The sequence below is a fragment of the Hoplias malabaricus genome, chromosome 7, assembly GCF_029633855.1.
Source record: "Hoplias malabaricus isolate fHopMal1 chromosome 7, fHopMal1.hap1, whole genome shotgun sequence".
Lineage (NCBI taxonomy): Eukaryota > Metazoa > Chordata > Actinopteri > Characiformes > Erythrinidae > Hoplias > Hoplias malabaricus.
Window position 1 is genome coordinate 32,906,794 of NC_089806.1, and position 14,287 is coordinate 32,921,080.

Below are 14,287 nucleotides of genomic sequence, written 5' to 3' on the forward strand. Positions count from 1 at the left end.
CACTTACTCTTTTTTTACAGACTGGGGAAACAAAGGACTGCAATAAAATATCTGAGTGATGTGTTTGTTTTTTTCTTTATGCCACAGTAAGAAGTACACTGCTACTTTGCTTTCATGCTAGGTGAGTTAATGGCAATCTAGCATTGAGACCTCTTAATTATGGTATTTGGTAAAATCCCCTTCTTCACCCAAAACTTACACTGAACCCCAAACTAAAGAGCTGTGGTAAAAAAGTCTATCATTTCTTAGTGCAACCTTTAAGCAGAATTTTCCCAAAGCACTATAATCAGGACTTTGTAATATGACCACACAGCCTCCATTTCAGACAGAAAGTACTCAGAGAAACAATGGAAACCACTGTGGAGATTTTAGAGGATTTTTCTCTTTGGTTCGGGACCTAAATACCACAATAAGTACACAACATTCAAAGATGTTCCAGTGTTTATTTCTGTTTTGCAGTGCTGCACATATGACATTTACATTAGATGAGAATTTTTTTTTACAAATAATATAGTAATTTCAAATTGATTTCAAAATATTTATTTAAAACATTAAAAAAATGTGGGAAATAACATATTTCTCCATCAGTTTTTTGTCTATTCATGTACAATTAAATTTTGCAGATATTCTAAATTTCCTCTACTGTTTAAATACCCTGCAACGTAACCCTACATTTAAACAGGTATACATAGAAATTCACTCCTTTATTGATCTCTTAAAGGCCATGACAAAAAGAAAGATTAATCATAAGGTCACCCATGTAATCCAAGATAAGGCCTTTGCCACACAAGCTATATTGCCAGATTTGTTCCATAAGACATGACAAGGATTTACAGTTAAAGGTAGTACTGCTGTGGGGAACATGGTGCATTTCAAGACCAAGCTGGCAGTGGCACTTCAGTGCTTAACTAAGAGCTGTAAAACAAGCAGTTTCATCATTACTGTTGTCTTTCATTGCTATAAAAATTATAATGGCTTTTCATATCAAATTAAATCTCAGCTGTAATCAGTATGTAACATTAACTTTGTCTGATAATAAGCATAAAAAATAAACAAAAACAAATAAACTGAAGCACATATACTGAAATGCCTTGGCCTTAGTACATCCTACAAACCTTGTAATAAAAACTCATAAATAATATTCTCCAAAGATATATAATGAAAAGCATACCAAGTGCAAACACATACAAACAAAAAATAAATCTATATAACTCACACAAACATCAGTACACACCATAAAACAAATCTGAGTAGTTTGATTACTAACTATAATTTTTTTTCCTGAGAGAATTTTCATGACTAAATCTAATCCCCTACAATGGGAATATGTTTCATGAGGGGGATTATTTGTGAAAAATGAGATTATGTGGATGAATTAATTATGCCTGCTTGGATGAAGTAAACATAAATAGAGAGAGTGCCTCAAGGCTCCATTCTTGGTCCTCTATGGTTCTGCACCAATTACCCACTCTGACACATGGAGCTGGTGGGGTTCTGGGGCCCAGAGCTTCTCCACTGAACTCAGCCTCAAACAGAACCTGGGGCACCTTCTCTGGCCTTTAACTGATGAAAATATACGCTGAAAAATAATACAGTGAGTCTACACAAGAAGTGTGTCTCATGTGCAAAAGGATGGCATGGCTACAAGGTTACATTTGTGCCAAGCAGTCACACATTTGATTTTATTTATGCTTCCTTAGTTGGTCTCAGATTTTGACTCAGTGTTTAGCTGAAATAAGACCATTATTGCAGATAAGAGTATATCCTTGTGTAGACCACTTACAGACTGCTTTGATAGCCCTGCCTCTTGTCCAGATTTCACAAACAATTCTACTCTGATACTTATAACACAGAAAAAGACAAAAATCTAACCAGCATATAAGTGGTAATTAGCAGGGGAAAAACAGGTTAATCAAAAAAGCTCTGTTGCATTGATCACAGTTTTGGTGACTCCAAACTGCTGTACTTAAGCAGAACCCATAAGGACAACTGGTGGTTTTGCCTGGTTATTTGTTGGGGTTGAATGGTAGAAAGAGCCAGTTTCAGTATCATTGACCCTCAAGACTCGTGGGATAGTGGAGGACTTGATGTGTAGGATCCTGGTGTCCATGACCTCACAGTCAATCTGCATCATCACCTCAAATTCTTTGTCTTTTATCACACTCTCTGCAATGAGAAGTAAAGTCATTTTTAGAACAAACAACTCTAAACAATACAAAACACCATTTCCCTCCAAGAAAACTCTGACTGAAGAAACGCTGGGGATGTAGGCCATCCTGCAAGAAGTCAGAGGTTAAGTGGCATTTCAAGATGTTGTCCTCAGCTGAGAAGTGAGTCACATGCTAGCCTCTATATTCTCTTAGTAATAAATCCAATACACAAACAGATGACTCACATGTGAAATGAGATCAGGTCTGGACCATCTCTGAAAGGGGTCTGAGAAATTCTCTGATATTTTGAACATTGTCCAAATAATCAACAGGGTTATACAACTGGCAGGTCAGCTGCTTTAAGCAGCGTATATTATAATGCATTGTAAAACCAAGAGGAGGTGTACTCTCTAATTATATTAGATAAATGAACAACAGTAAATGTGTAAACAGGGATTGACCATACCAAAAGTCTTGATGCAACTGATTATAATACATGAACTTTATTGTTTCTAAGACAGCGGGCCTGTTTTGGTTTTAACCAATAGGACACAACGCCGTTGGTTACAATAACGCACCTAGGATTGGATAACCTGAGGTCAAATTAGGACATTTGTTTGTTTTTTAAATATTGCACATCAAAACCCATTACATAACCTCACGATATATGAATGAATTCAGCTACATTATCCCATATCAGAAGAAAAAGATCTAATTTATAACTGCTAACAGATTAGAGGTTGTTAATGCAGAGAACTCCATGCACTTGTTTTAAAAATACATAATGAACGAGTAAATACAGATTTATTTCATGAAGCAACCCATGAACACACATAAGCGCTTAAATACTTATGAATACTTATGTCAGAGTTTTAGGTCCCTCTCATAAGTATTTGAATATTTGAATTATATTTACTAAAATTATTTATATTTGAATTATATTTGTGATTTTTTTAATGTTTAAAATACATTTATATGGCATTTGATAAACTTGAACACGTGATGTGGTGAAATATTCATGTTTTTAAAAATTCGTATATAAAAAAAATCTGATTAAAAAAACAACAACATTCATTAAAAACCCAAACAAAACAAAAAATCCCTACACACAAGTTTAAATCTCAAAAATAGGAATATATGCCAGAGGTCAACCATCAGTGACCATCATGTTGAATTATTACTGTTCTTTGTGACCAAAATAATTTTTAACACAAGTGTGTACACACACACACACACACACATTCACACACACACAAAAAAAAAAAACACCACACACACACACACACCATATGGACAGCAGAGTAGCTTCCTCTAGTTTACAGCAGACATCTGTGACCCAATAAATCCAGAGCAGCTCAAAGGTAGGTTTGTGCATATTTATTTTCCAGCTACACCTGGCTGAAACATTAGTGAGTCCTTATGTTGGCTCAAACCCTTCAACTGGGGAGCAGACTATAGCATCAATGGCTTTAGCAATTTAAGTAAATTGTGGAAAAAGTAACGTGAATATGATAATCTGTTAAAAAGATATCCGTAGTCAGGTGGTACCCTCTGTTCCGGTGGAGACCTAACATGACACAGCACTAATGTCAAAGACAATTATTCATTCATATAGTTAAAGTACAATTTACAGAAAAATACATAGCAATCTTAACAACTGAGTAGAACCACATATTCTTGAGTGGGTTCACTTTGGGCCTTTATTAGGTTTTCTGTTCATATAGGGCACTCTTTACACTTTTTATACAAATAGTCCTCCAGATTTTTATTATTATTATTATTATTTTTTTACATAGATTTCCACATCTGGAAGGTTCAGTCACAGAAGTTGCATTTTTTCTAAATCATAGCAGTTTTGTCTTCTCACAGTAGAGTTGATGTTCCACTTCTTTAAACAAATGAGACTTTCAATACCTAATTTTCTCTGAAAATATCCATTAAACTTGGAACAAACTGCTGTTTTATCTGCAAAGTAAATAAATGAAGGGTGGTCTCAGACTTGCACCGTAATGTATAAGTCATAGCAAAAAAAAAAAAAAAAAAAATTGACATAAGAGAAATTCATGCATCAATCCTGAAGAGCTCTGAAACGTTCTGTAAACATAATCTGACAGGTGAGTTTCAAACCCCAAGACAAACTGTCTAATTTTTAAAAAATGCCTAAAGCATGACATCTAAATTGTGAGACTGTCCACACCAGATGATGACATTTTCCGTAATCATATCTCCTGGAAGTCTAAATTTCTCAGAAGTGTCTCTCACCCAACTCACTACAGAAACAGAGAGGCCCCAACTGGCAAGTTTCTGAATAGTTATCAGGCTACGACTGTCCAAAATTCAATTGAGGTTCTGATTAAGTAAACACCAGGAACTGAGGGTCAGAGGCATGTTTGTGTTACTGATGAGGTCCTGGTTAATGCACTTCAAAAGAGCAGGGCAATGAAGTTTCCCTCCCAAACCTCCCTTTGATTAGGCCCTCTTGCTGGACAAGAGGCCATACCAACAGAAAGAGAAAGAGACACTTGGCAAAGAGGGGAAACCAGAATTTGGATCAGTGTGACTTTGCAAGGTTTCTTAACAAAGCTGTGTCTTAGTTATGGACTCAATGCTAATAATAACTAGCTCTTGAGTATGCAGTATATTTCAACAATGTGTCAAAGTTGAGTATACTAAAAAGAGTCCATAGTGCAAACGCAGGAACAGTCTATTTTTGAGTATGGATATGATTAATTATAATTCAATGGGACACTATTGTCCAATGGGAAGTAGAAAGGGAGGTGCTTCTCATGTCAGGAAAATTTTGGTTTTGTCTCAAACTGTGCCCTACTCCCTACACATATAGTATATTTCACCGACTCTAAAGCTAATACTACAACATACAGTGCACTAAATATAAGTTTATATCAAACTACTGTAGTACAGAAATCATTAATATGACTTACACTGTGCACTACACAGTGTGGAAAGAAATATGCTAAATTTCCTTTGGGATCAATATTTATCTATCTAGTTTCAGTCTTGGAAAAAAGTGGAGAAAACCATTGCAACTGCAGCTTGGTATGACATGCGTTGTTATAGCTACAGTTCAAGCTGTCTTGATAGTAGGAAATGGTGTAGTACGTTAATATTGTGTGTACTACTCTGACAAACGCATTCTTTTAAGATTAGTATATACTGTATAGTATTAGTGTGTAGTACACAGTTGGGACACAACTTAAGTTTCCTAGTGATGACAGAAGTGGCCCAGGGCTCTTTTTTATGAATTAGAACTGCTGCTGCTGCTGATGATGATGATGATCTACCCTGATGTGGTTTCTAGTGCATGTAACATTCACACAAAACACTGACCTGGAATTCCCTTTATAAACATATGTGCAGATGGGGCAGTAGAGGTGCATGTCAAGTAACACTGGACACTACTGTTAAAATGTATATTTTCCTGCTTAATATTTGGTCAGTTTTGATTTAAAAGAATGACATGATTATTTGGATAGGTCTGGAATTCACAAACAACCCTCAACCTGGTTATAAACTTCACAATGGCCTAAAGAAAATGGCTGTCAGATGTTGCATTCATTTTTTGTAAACAAATAAGCCGCTATAACTGGAATAAAGCACCAAAAGCAATGATTAACAATTCTATGATGTGTTCCTACAACCATACACAGCATTAACCCTTTAAAACCAAACGTATCAAATATGATACACGATATTTAGAGGTGGCTCTTTCATCATCTAATGAAGAGAAATACTGAAACAAACTTCCATCCTTTTGGGCCTGTGATGAAAAAATGCCAAATAACACTGATTAAATGTAATCTAATACTGTCATGATTAAGATGGCCAAGTGTTCTGAGTTCTCTACTGTACTGTGAATGAAGTGGAAGCATTTCCATGCATTTACCAAACCATTACAAAATTGTTGCTATCATCACGAAAACACGGGAGAAAATCTCAAGGCTACTTTTTTCCTCAACTAAAGCAATTCCAGGTATGATTTGTATGATGTTACTTGTAGTAAACCTAAGCATTTCTGTTCCATTTCATAGATGTAGTGTATTCTACCTGTCAAATTCTCATTCATTATGATACATTTTCAGAAAATTCAATCTGTTCTTTACAGCAGCAAAACACATCTAGACTTTGTTGTCTCTTTTAGACAACAAAGAGAACCCCAATTGTTGAAAAGCACAAACTGAGATGAGGATATTGCTCTTTTCCTGCTCCATGGGTGGTCAATATTGACTACCTCCAAATTAGGAGAGCTCTAACTGCATGAATTTAAGCAAACCTAAAGTACTACAAAACTCAACTTGAGTTACAAATATGTTTCTGTGGTACATCAAACAGTGAGTATAACAGATAAGTTAAACTTCAGCCATGTACAAATAAGTTGTTTTTTTCCTCCTTAAACATACTGTTCCATTTTAAAAGACGCAGAGCTCCTAAACATAAACAAACCAGAGAGAACTGCAGTTCCTCACTATTGCATATGTTCCCTTAAAATGTGGTAGAGGGAGTATTATTGCCAAAATGTAAATGACATTAACTAGTTGAGGAAAGACAGTTGAACATTACCAGGGATCATTTCTTCCAATTTGTTTTATAGAAGATAAAAGCTACCAAAATTATTTATTTGTTTTTTTGCTTGCAGCTGATATATTCCATCAACTTTGTACCTGGATTAGTTTGCTAACCCCCTTAAAAAGGCATTCACTTGAAATTTAGAGTAATTTATTCTAGCAATGGAGATATTTTACTGGAGGAATTGATGTCAGCATAGTCGAGCCCTCATTTATATTTCTGTGTGATGTTCTCTTGCTGTGTGCAGAACAAAACTGTAAATCACCAGTAGCAAATGTATCACCATCTTCTAGGAGTTTTGACAAAGAAAACAAAAAGGGCCAAAATTCAAACCAGAATGAAGAACCGACCCAGTCTTCTCAAACAAAGCAAACAGATGACTCATTCAAAATGAGGGACTGCAACAAAACTGTTAAATTAAGAAGTAACAAAACAAGTACAGTACTGTCCTCCCCATACAGACGTTCACATGGAATAGAATACTCAGACTCAAGCTGACATTGCAATGACAGGAAAATGGGAGAAGAACAAAATCAAGGACAGTCTTCTGTTCCTCCTATGAGCCTTCACATTCCGCAACAAACCCAGACCCAAAACAGAAGAGCAGCATTAAAGAACAACAGAAACAGCTGAGGGCAAACCTACAAAACATCTCTGGTTCCCACACAGTGCTTTTGCTTAGGACACACCAAAACAACTTATATTAGGCTAAGCATATGAAAGCTATTTAGAAGCAGGGCACACTAAATGAATGCAGTATGCAGTTGGGAAATTCACAGCAAACTGCAATATAAAGGGATTGTTTGGACCTTTGGAACTGTTTTAGACTTCCTTCTAACACTACAACATTCAAAGCCAGTTAAAGCCCAATTTCCTGCAGATATCTAAATCTAATTTTCACCATTTGCATAGAGAAAAATGCAGTTCACATTTCAGTGTGAAATTGCCATCACTTTAAATCTTAAGTCACAATTTGTTGGAACCTGCTCATCCAAGATTCCTTCAGAAATTAATATTAGTAGAAAGCTTGTCCACTGTTTTACTGCAGTATCAGCTTCTACTGTTCTAGGAAGTGTTTACAGTAGCTGTTGGAAGAATTTATAGGATCTGATGTCATTCAGGTACGTAATACTGAGGTAACCTACTGACGAGTGATGATGAGATCTGGGTCGAAAACACTACTTCAAATAACCCCAAAAGTACTCAATGGTGCTGGGGGCTTAATAAACCCTCTAGTCAACATTTGGGATTGCTCCTTTAGAATCTGCCATAGCTCTAAGCCCAAAGCATCCAATTTTGCTTCATGATTTTCAGTAAAGTGTGCACTATATTTATTGATATTCATTTTAGACATATGGTGTTTCTGATATTTACAACATTCAGTCACTACTTGGAACACGTAACCTCTCACTGGACACTAGCGATGAAAACTGGAAACTGTGATCACCTTGTAGAAATCAAGGTTTTCAGTTTACTTGACAGAAATGTGCCTGAAGGCAAAGGAATAAATATGTTCTGATGAAGCTTAGTTTGTGCAATTACAACTGAAACAAGATGTACAGCTTTTCATATAAAAAACAACAAAAAAAACATTATGAGGAAATAAAACACATGGGTTTAATTACAATTAAGGGCACAAAATAATGTGTTTAATCACAATGAACAGCACAAACTTGTTTTTCACTCTGAACCCAAGAAGGCATACAGCCTTTAAAAGGACGTACACAGCTCCCAATGTTCACTTCCACTCTGCAGTATTCAAGCCAAGGACTGATATTAGTTCCTCAAGGATCCTGTTGTTTGCAGTGGAAGATCATTTGGTCAGGGCAGTTAGGACACTACTATTTGACTCCAGTGTTTGCCAAGTGTCAGCCAGTACCAACACAAGCTCTGAGTGCCTTCCGGGCAAGAACAGAATTATTAAAGAAAGATGAATGGCCTCTGCCTTCATCAATCTTTCTTTCAAAAGATCCAAACCCCTGCAGGTCCTTCATGGCAGAGTTAGGGCATCAATGCTTTCTAACTCAGCTCTGATTTCATCTGATAATGTAGCTATACCCAGGAGATAGAGGTACAGAAACTAAACTAAAGGGAGTTAAGGAATGAGGACATGATGCCAGAAGTTGTTCTTGGGGCAAAGGAAGAAAAAAACGGGAATAGGATACAATGCCTGATTCATGATATTTGAATGAAGTTCACCTTTCACATTTGCTATCAGATTGATCCAGCATCAAACACAGCACATCTATGACCAATGCTCTATAATAAAGCACATGGCCTTTTGGAAAAATAATACTTTTTATCCTATAAGAAGACACAGAAAGAACATTCTTTTCATTAATATGAGGAATATATGCATATGGAAGGGCACCCATGAGTTAAGTCGCAGTGGAACTGACGGAGCACCATTCAGGACCTCTGGGATGAGCTGGAGTTTTTTTTTTAATCCCAAACTAATCATCTATCCTCTGTACCTGACCTCACTAAAGTTACTGTGGCTCAGTGCAATCAAATCCTCATTAAGAACAAAGCCTACACAACCTGTACCTGAGGCACTATTTGCTCTTGTAATAGTAAATCTACTGGGGCATTTTTTTTCTTTAAATAAATTATGTACTTTACAATTTTTTGCATCAATGATTTTGAATAACTGGTGTAGTTCTACTGACTCCAAACAAATATTAAACACAGAGGCCCAGGCTCCTGCGGGGCAAGTTGGCAAAAAGTATTTCAGTGAAAGGATGCATCTGAATCTGACTGAAATCAATGTCCTTAAAAACATCTGGGTCATATCATCTATTAATGTGTTGAGCTCACACTTTTAGTCTGATCCAAATGTGGACGTGCCTCAGGCAGAATGATGCGTAGACTACAAGTTACATGTTATCATCTTAATCCTTGGGGTTAACATGGACAACTTAAGCTTCTCTTTCACATGTAGAAACAAAGAGGAGCAGAGGGATGACCCTGACCTGGCTAGAGGTGTTTGGCTGAGGAACCAAGACCAGAATGTAATTGTGCTCTCTCCAGAAGTAGCAGGTGGTTTTGTTCATTTCACTCATGCATCGCAATAGCAAACAGTGTCTGTGGTCCCTGAAGGAAGTGGCCAAGATAAAGAAGAAATTCATAAGAAATAGATCTACTTTTGGTGCTCTTCCACTGCATGGTACCTATACTACTCAACTTGCTTTCTGGTACCTTGTACCTGGTTTGTTAACCATTACCATGGCTCCTTTGTAACAATGAAGCCGGTAATGACTTAAACCACCAACTCTCATGGTAACAGCCAAAATAACATTGGTGGTAAAGTTGAATTTTGTTTACTCATCGTGTATTCACATATTGCTTTTGTTATTTGGGGCTGAATGTGTGATATTTTAGCCACATATCAGTTCAGACAGATAAGTATAGTTTTTGTTCCTTATTGCAGCGTTCAGCTCTCACCGAATTCTTTCACTGGGTGAACAATCCAAGGAGATTTCGAACATCTTCAAAAGACCATGGCATAATTTTAAGAGCTGCCGTTGTGAGTCGGATAAAAACAAATGTGATCTCCAGTGTATTTTGGAGATTTTACAGCCGGCTAGTTTGTGCTGGATGTCTGCATTTATTTGTGATTGATAGGTCTCTCTGGCCAATCAGCAGTCTGCAAGGTGTACAGGTCACATTTAGGCCCTGTCCACACAGAACAGTTTTTATTTCAAAACCGAGATTATTCTCCCTCCGATTTTACATCTGATTTTTTTAAAAAAAAACAGATCAGTATGGACTGGGCCTAAATGTGATGTGTAAACCCTGCAGGCAAATACAAAAATGGCTGTAGTATCATGCGAGTCCATTAGGGGGCATAGTATCACTTAAAGAGGGACAAACAAAACACCATGATGCATAAAAAACACTGGTTTAATCTCAAATCACTCCACACTCCCAATGCAGTGCACTAAGCAAGTCATGAACTTACTGAATACAGACCTTAATACTGCATTATATATTTCTAATACAGCATCATTTATGTGGTAAATGGAAGGCCAATCGCAGAAAAAAAAACACATATAGACATATAAACACACACACACACACACACACACACACACACACACACACACACACTAATCAGTGTGGACTTAATCCCTGTTTGGCTTGGCTGGAACAATGAGTGAGCAGGGACTAAAAATTACACTTCCAGGTACTAGCTACCAAATATTCCGAAGGGAAAAGAATAAAGCAGAGTAGAGTCAAGTAGTGTAGAATAGGTACCATGAAATGGAAAAGCATCATTTTACAATCTTCTCCATGGTTAGTAAGCATAGTGGATAAAAACACTGCCTTTCAATCAGATGATTTGGGCTTAATTCCCAAGCTCAAACACACCTTTACCCCAATAACATACATGGGCAAGACTCCTAACGCTACATTCACCTCCATCTGTAATATGATTAACGTGTAGACTTCTCTGGATAAAAGCATCTAATAAATGGTATAAAATTATGTAAATGTAAAAACTCACCATTGATATTCATTGCTGGCAGCACCACTGACATCTTTGGCCTGCTTCCTTTGTTGTGGTTGGTAGCAGGAAGGAGGAGGTGATCCTGGAGTAGAAAGAAGAGAGGGAACAGTTGACTATAACAAACATCTAATTATAAATCACTCAATGGCAAAACAGGAGAAGATTAAAACAACTGTCAGGGATGGTGTTATTGCTGAAAGCGGTCCAGTAGTTACAGAAAAGCTTTTGCCAAGCTTTCCTTTCATTGAGTAAAACCCAAATGTCTCCCACGGATGACTCAACGAGGGACTAGCGAATGACATGACAAGTTAACCATGAACAACACAGCTCAAATGACACAGCTGAAAGAGAAAATATGGCACTGCTACAGATGATGCTGTACATGAAGAGCAAAGGCCACAGAGGACAGCTGTAAATATGATAAAGGGTTTAGATATCCTCCAGATGGATAACAGGGTTCACACCTCAGAAGTCACCACACAAGATCTTGATGTAGGGCTTCAAAGCCACACATCTGTACAAACCCGCTTTGTAGCTCCTGGGGGAAGCTTGCTATATTTTTGGGAGACTGAAGGATTTTTGTCTGATTGTGAGGTCTAAACAGGAAAGCCTGATGGGTTTGAAGGATTTGATCTATCCCCATAGAATCACAAAAATACAAGACTTCACATCAAAAACTTGCTAAAAGACTGTGTGTGAAAAATAATAATCATTTCCAAATCTTTGTACTGTCCTGCAGTCCCTTTACAATTCTTAGACAGCACTGCAATTTACAATTATTTTAATTATTTTTCCTAATCACAATTATTTAAGCTTTTTAATACAGACATGTGTATTGGGTGTATACATTTTCATTTCTTGGGATACATTATTTAAATAAATAAGTTTTTTAAGTTAATTTGAGCTTGAGCTGGGTCTGTATGACGAATTTGACATGGTCTACGTTACACCATTAGTTCAAGGGCATGGTTCCCCTCAAAGGTCATCTTTTAGGTCACCTTCGGCCACATGAGTGTGTCTGGTAGAATATTCCATCAATATAAATGTGCGGCACAGGACACAATCTCTGGTCGGTTCATCAGCAAAAATTTGTGTGGTGACCTGCCTTTACTGTACTGCTGGATACATTACATACAATTCCCCCCTGTCAAATGCCAAAACCATGCAGTCTGAAAGAACTGACAGCTGCCAAAACACATAAGGCACTCTCCCTATCTCACTGATATTCCATAAAGAAGAAGACCTTTCGTTATATTCCAGATTTCAATGTATTCCAGATGGATGCTGTCTCTATTTGATGCCGAACAGTCTACAGAGAGACAGAAAAGGGGGCTAGAAAGAGACAGAGTGGCATGTTACAGCCATCTCTCTGAGACCCTGAGGAGCATGTGAAACTTGACTGACTAAATCCCAGTTCTCTTGGATCTGCTACCTCCATCAAACAAAGAAATAGAAGAAAAAGAGAGATGCACAGAGGAAAACCCATTTGGGGTCATGCAGAGTGCTAAGAGGCAGCTGTAACTGATGTGTTCCCATCACCGCCCACAGTGTTAAGGCCTTCAAACTCAAAACTCTGACACTTGGTTAGCTGTAAGCCATGGATGTTACATTTCCAACACAATATCACTGTCATATCAACATGTCATAACTCACACATTCACTCACAGACTCACACCTAGGGACACTTTTGAGCCGCCAATCCACTTGCCAACATGTGTTTTGGGACCGTAGGAGGAAACCGGATCACCCGGAGGAAACCCACGCACTGGGAGAACACACCAAACTCCTTACAGTCACCTGGAGCAGGACTTGAACCCACACCCTCCAGGTCCCTGGAGCTGTATGACTGCAACACACTACCTGCTGTGCCACCGTGCCTCCCTTACTGCCATTTTATTTAACCAAAATAAATAAATAAATATTATGTAGAAAAAGCACTGCAAATGCATGTGCATCGATTTGTTTTGTTCTTGGGGATAATATTAAAAGTACAATATTTGGATCCAATATTAAGTGTGAGTTTGGTTTAGATGATTTTGATATATTAATATTTATTTATTTACTTATTTATAATACTATGCAACAAATACAATAATAACAGAAGAGCAGGAGAACGTATGAATTTTTAATTACAATTATAAGTTAGACAAAAAAAAAAAAAAAAAAACACGATTTAAAACTGGTTATGGATAGTATTAACATCTTAACATATTAACATAGCATTAACAATACAATAGTATTAATGAATATGGTCCTAGAAATTCTGTTGGACTTGCTTTGGGATGGGACTCTAAAAATGCTGCTGCAGTTCAGATTTATTTGGGTTTGATCCGAAATGTCAGCCATTTAATGTGCAATATTTAATGGATAAATAAACAGACAAACATTCTCCAAAATTAGTTTGAATGAAATTTTACAGTGTTTTCCTCTACAGAGCCTTTTGCTTATGTTAGGATAGTGAGGATAATAAAAGGCATGTTAACAACCTCTACAGATGGATTCTAACCATATTTTACAGTATGACCCTTGGATATAATTTGGCTATAAAGTAGGAAGTGTTGAAATCTGCTATTGTAGATCTACAGCAACAATGACTGTTGTGTGTATACTGCAAGCATCTGACAATATTACACATTTATATAGGGGCTGTAATAAAAAAACTCATGGAAGACTGGAACAAAGACTTTCATTCATATAAAAAAAGCTGTTATGAAGCAGCAGAAAAAAAACAGAAATAGAAAATATGAGAGGAAGATCTATGGCGAATTGGCCAGAGAGAAATATTTAGAGCAGATCAGCTAATATCTACCTGTTCAGCAAATGTACACTTTTTTTAATCCTCTCATATCTTAAAATAAATTCTGAAATACACACAAACCCTTCTGTGTTAATTGAATACAGAGTGTGGTTTTACATTCTCTCTCTTGCAGCCACAGAAAAGTGTGTAACTTGTGAGTTTATTGAGGAATGATGATTGGTTGGTGGCTCTGCATAAGATAAATAATCATAAATCATGAAGCCAACAAACAACACCACCTCCATC

At 37.0% G+C, this 14,287-nt stretch overlaps 1 protein-coding gene across 1 annotated transcript in view; it reads right to left on the minus strand.

Moving 5' to 3' along the window:
- Window positions 1-438: 438 nt before the first annotated feature.
- Window positions 439-14,287, minus strand: part of atf6 (activating transcription factor 6) — a 67,488-nt gene continuing 53,639 nt past the window's right edge. Inside the window, exons 15-16 of the mRNA XM_066677538.1 lie at window positions 11,242-11,326; window positions 439-2,166 (exon numbers count right to left, since the gene is read on the minus strand). Of these exons, the coding sequence (XP_066533635.1) occupies window positions 1,967-2,166; window positions 11,242-11,326 (285 nt within the window). The 3' untranslated portion in view covers window positions 439-1,966. The remainder of the gene's footprint in view (window positions 2,167-11,241; window positions 11,327-14,287) is intronic.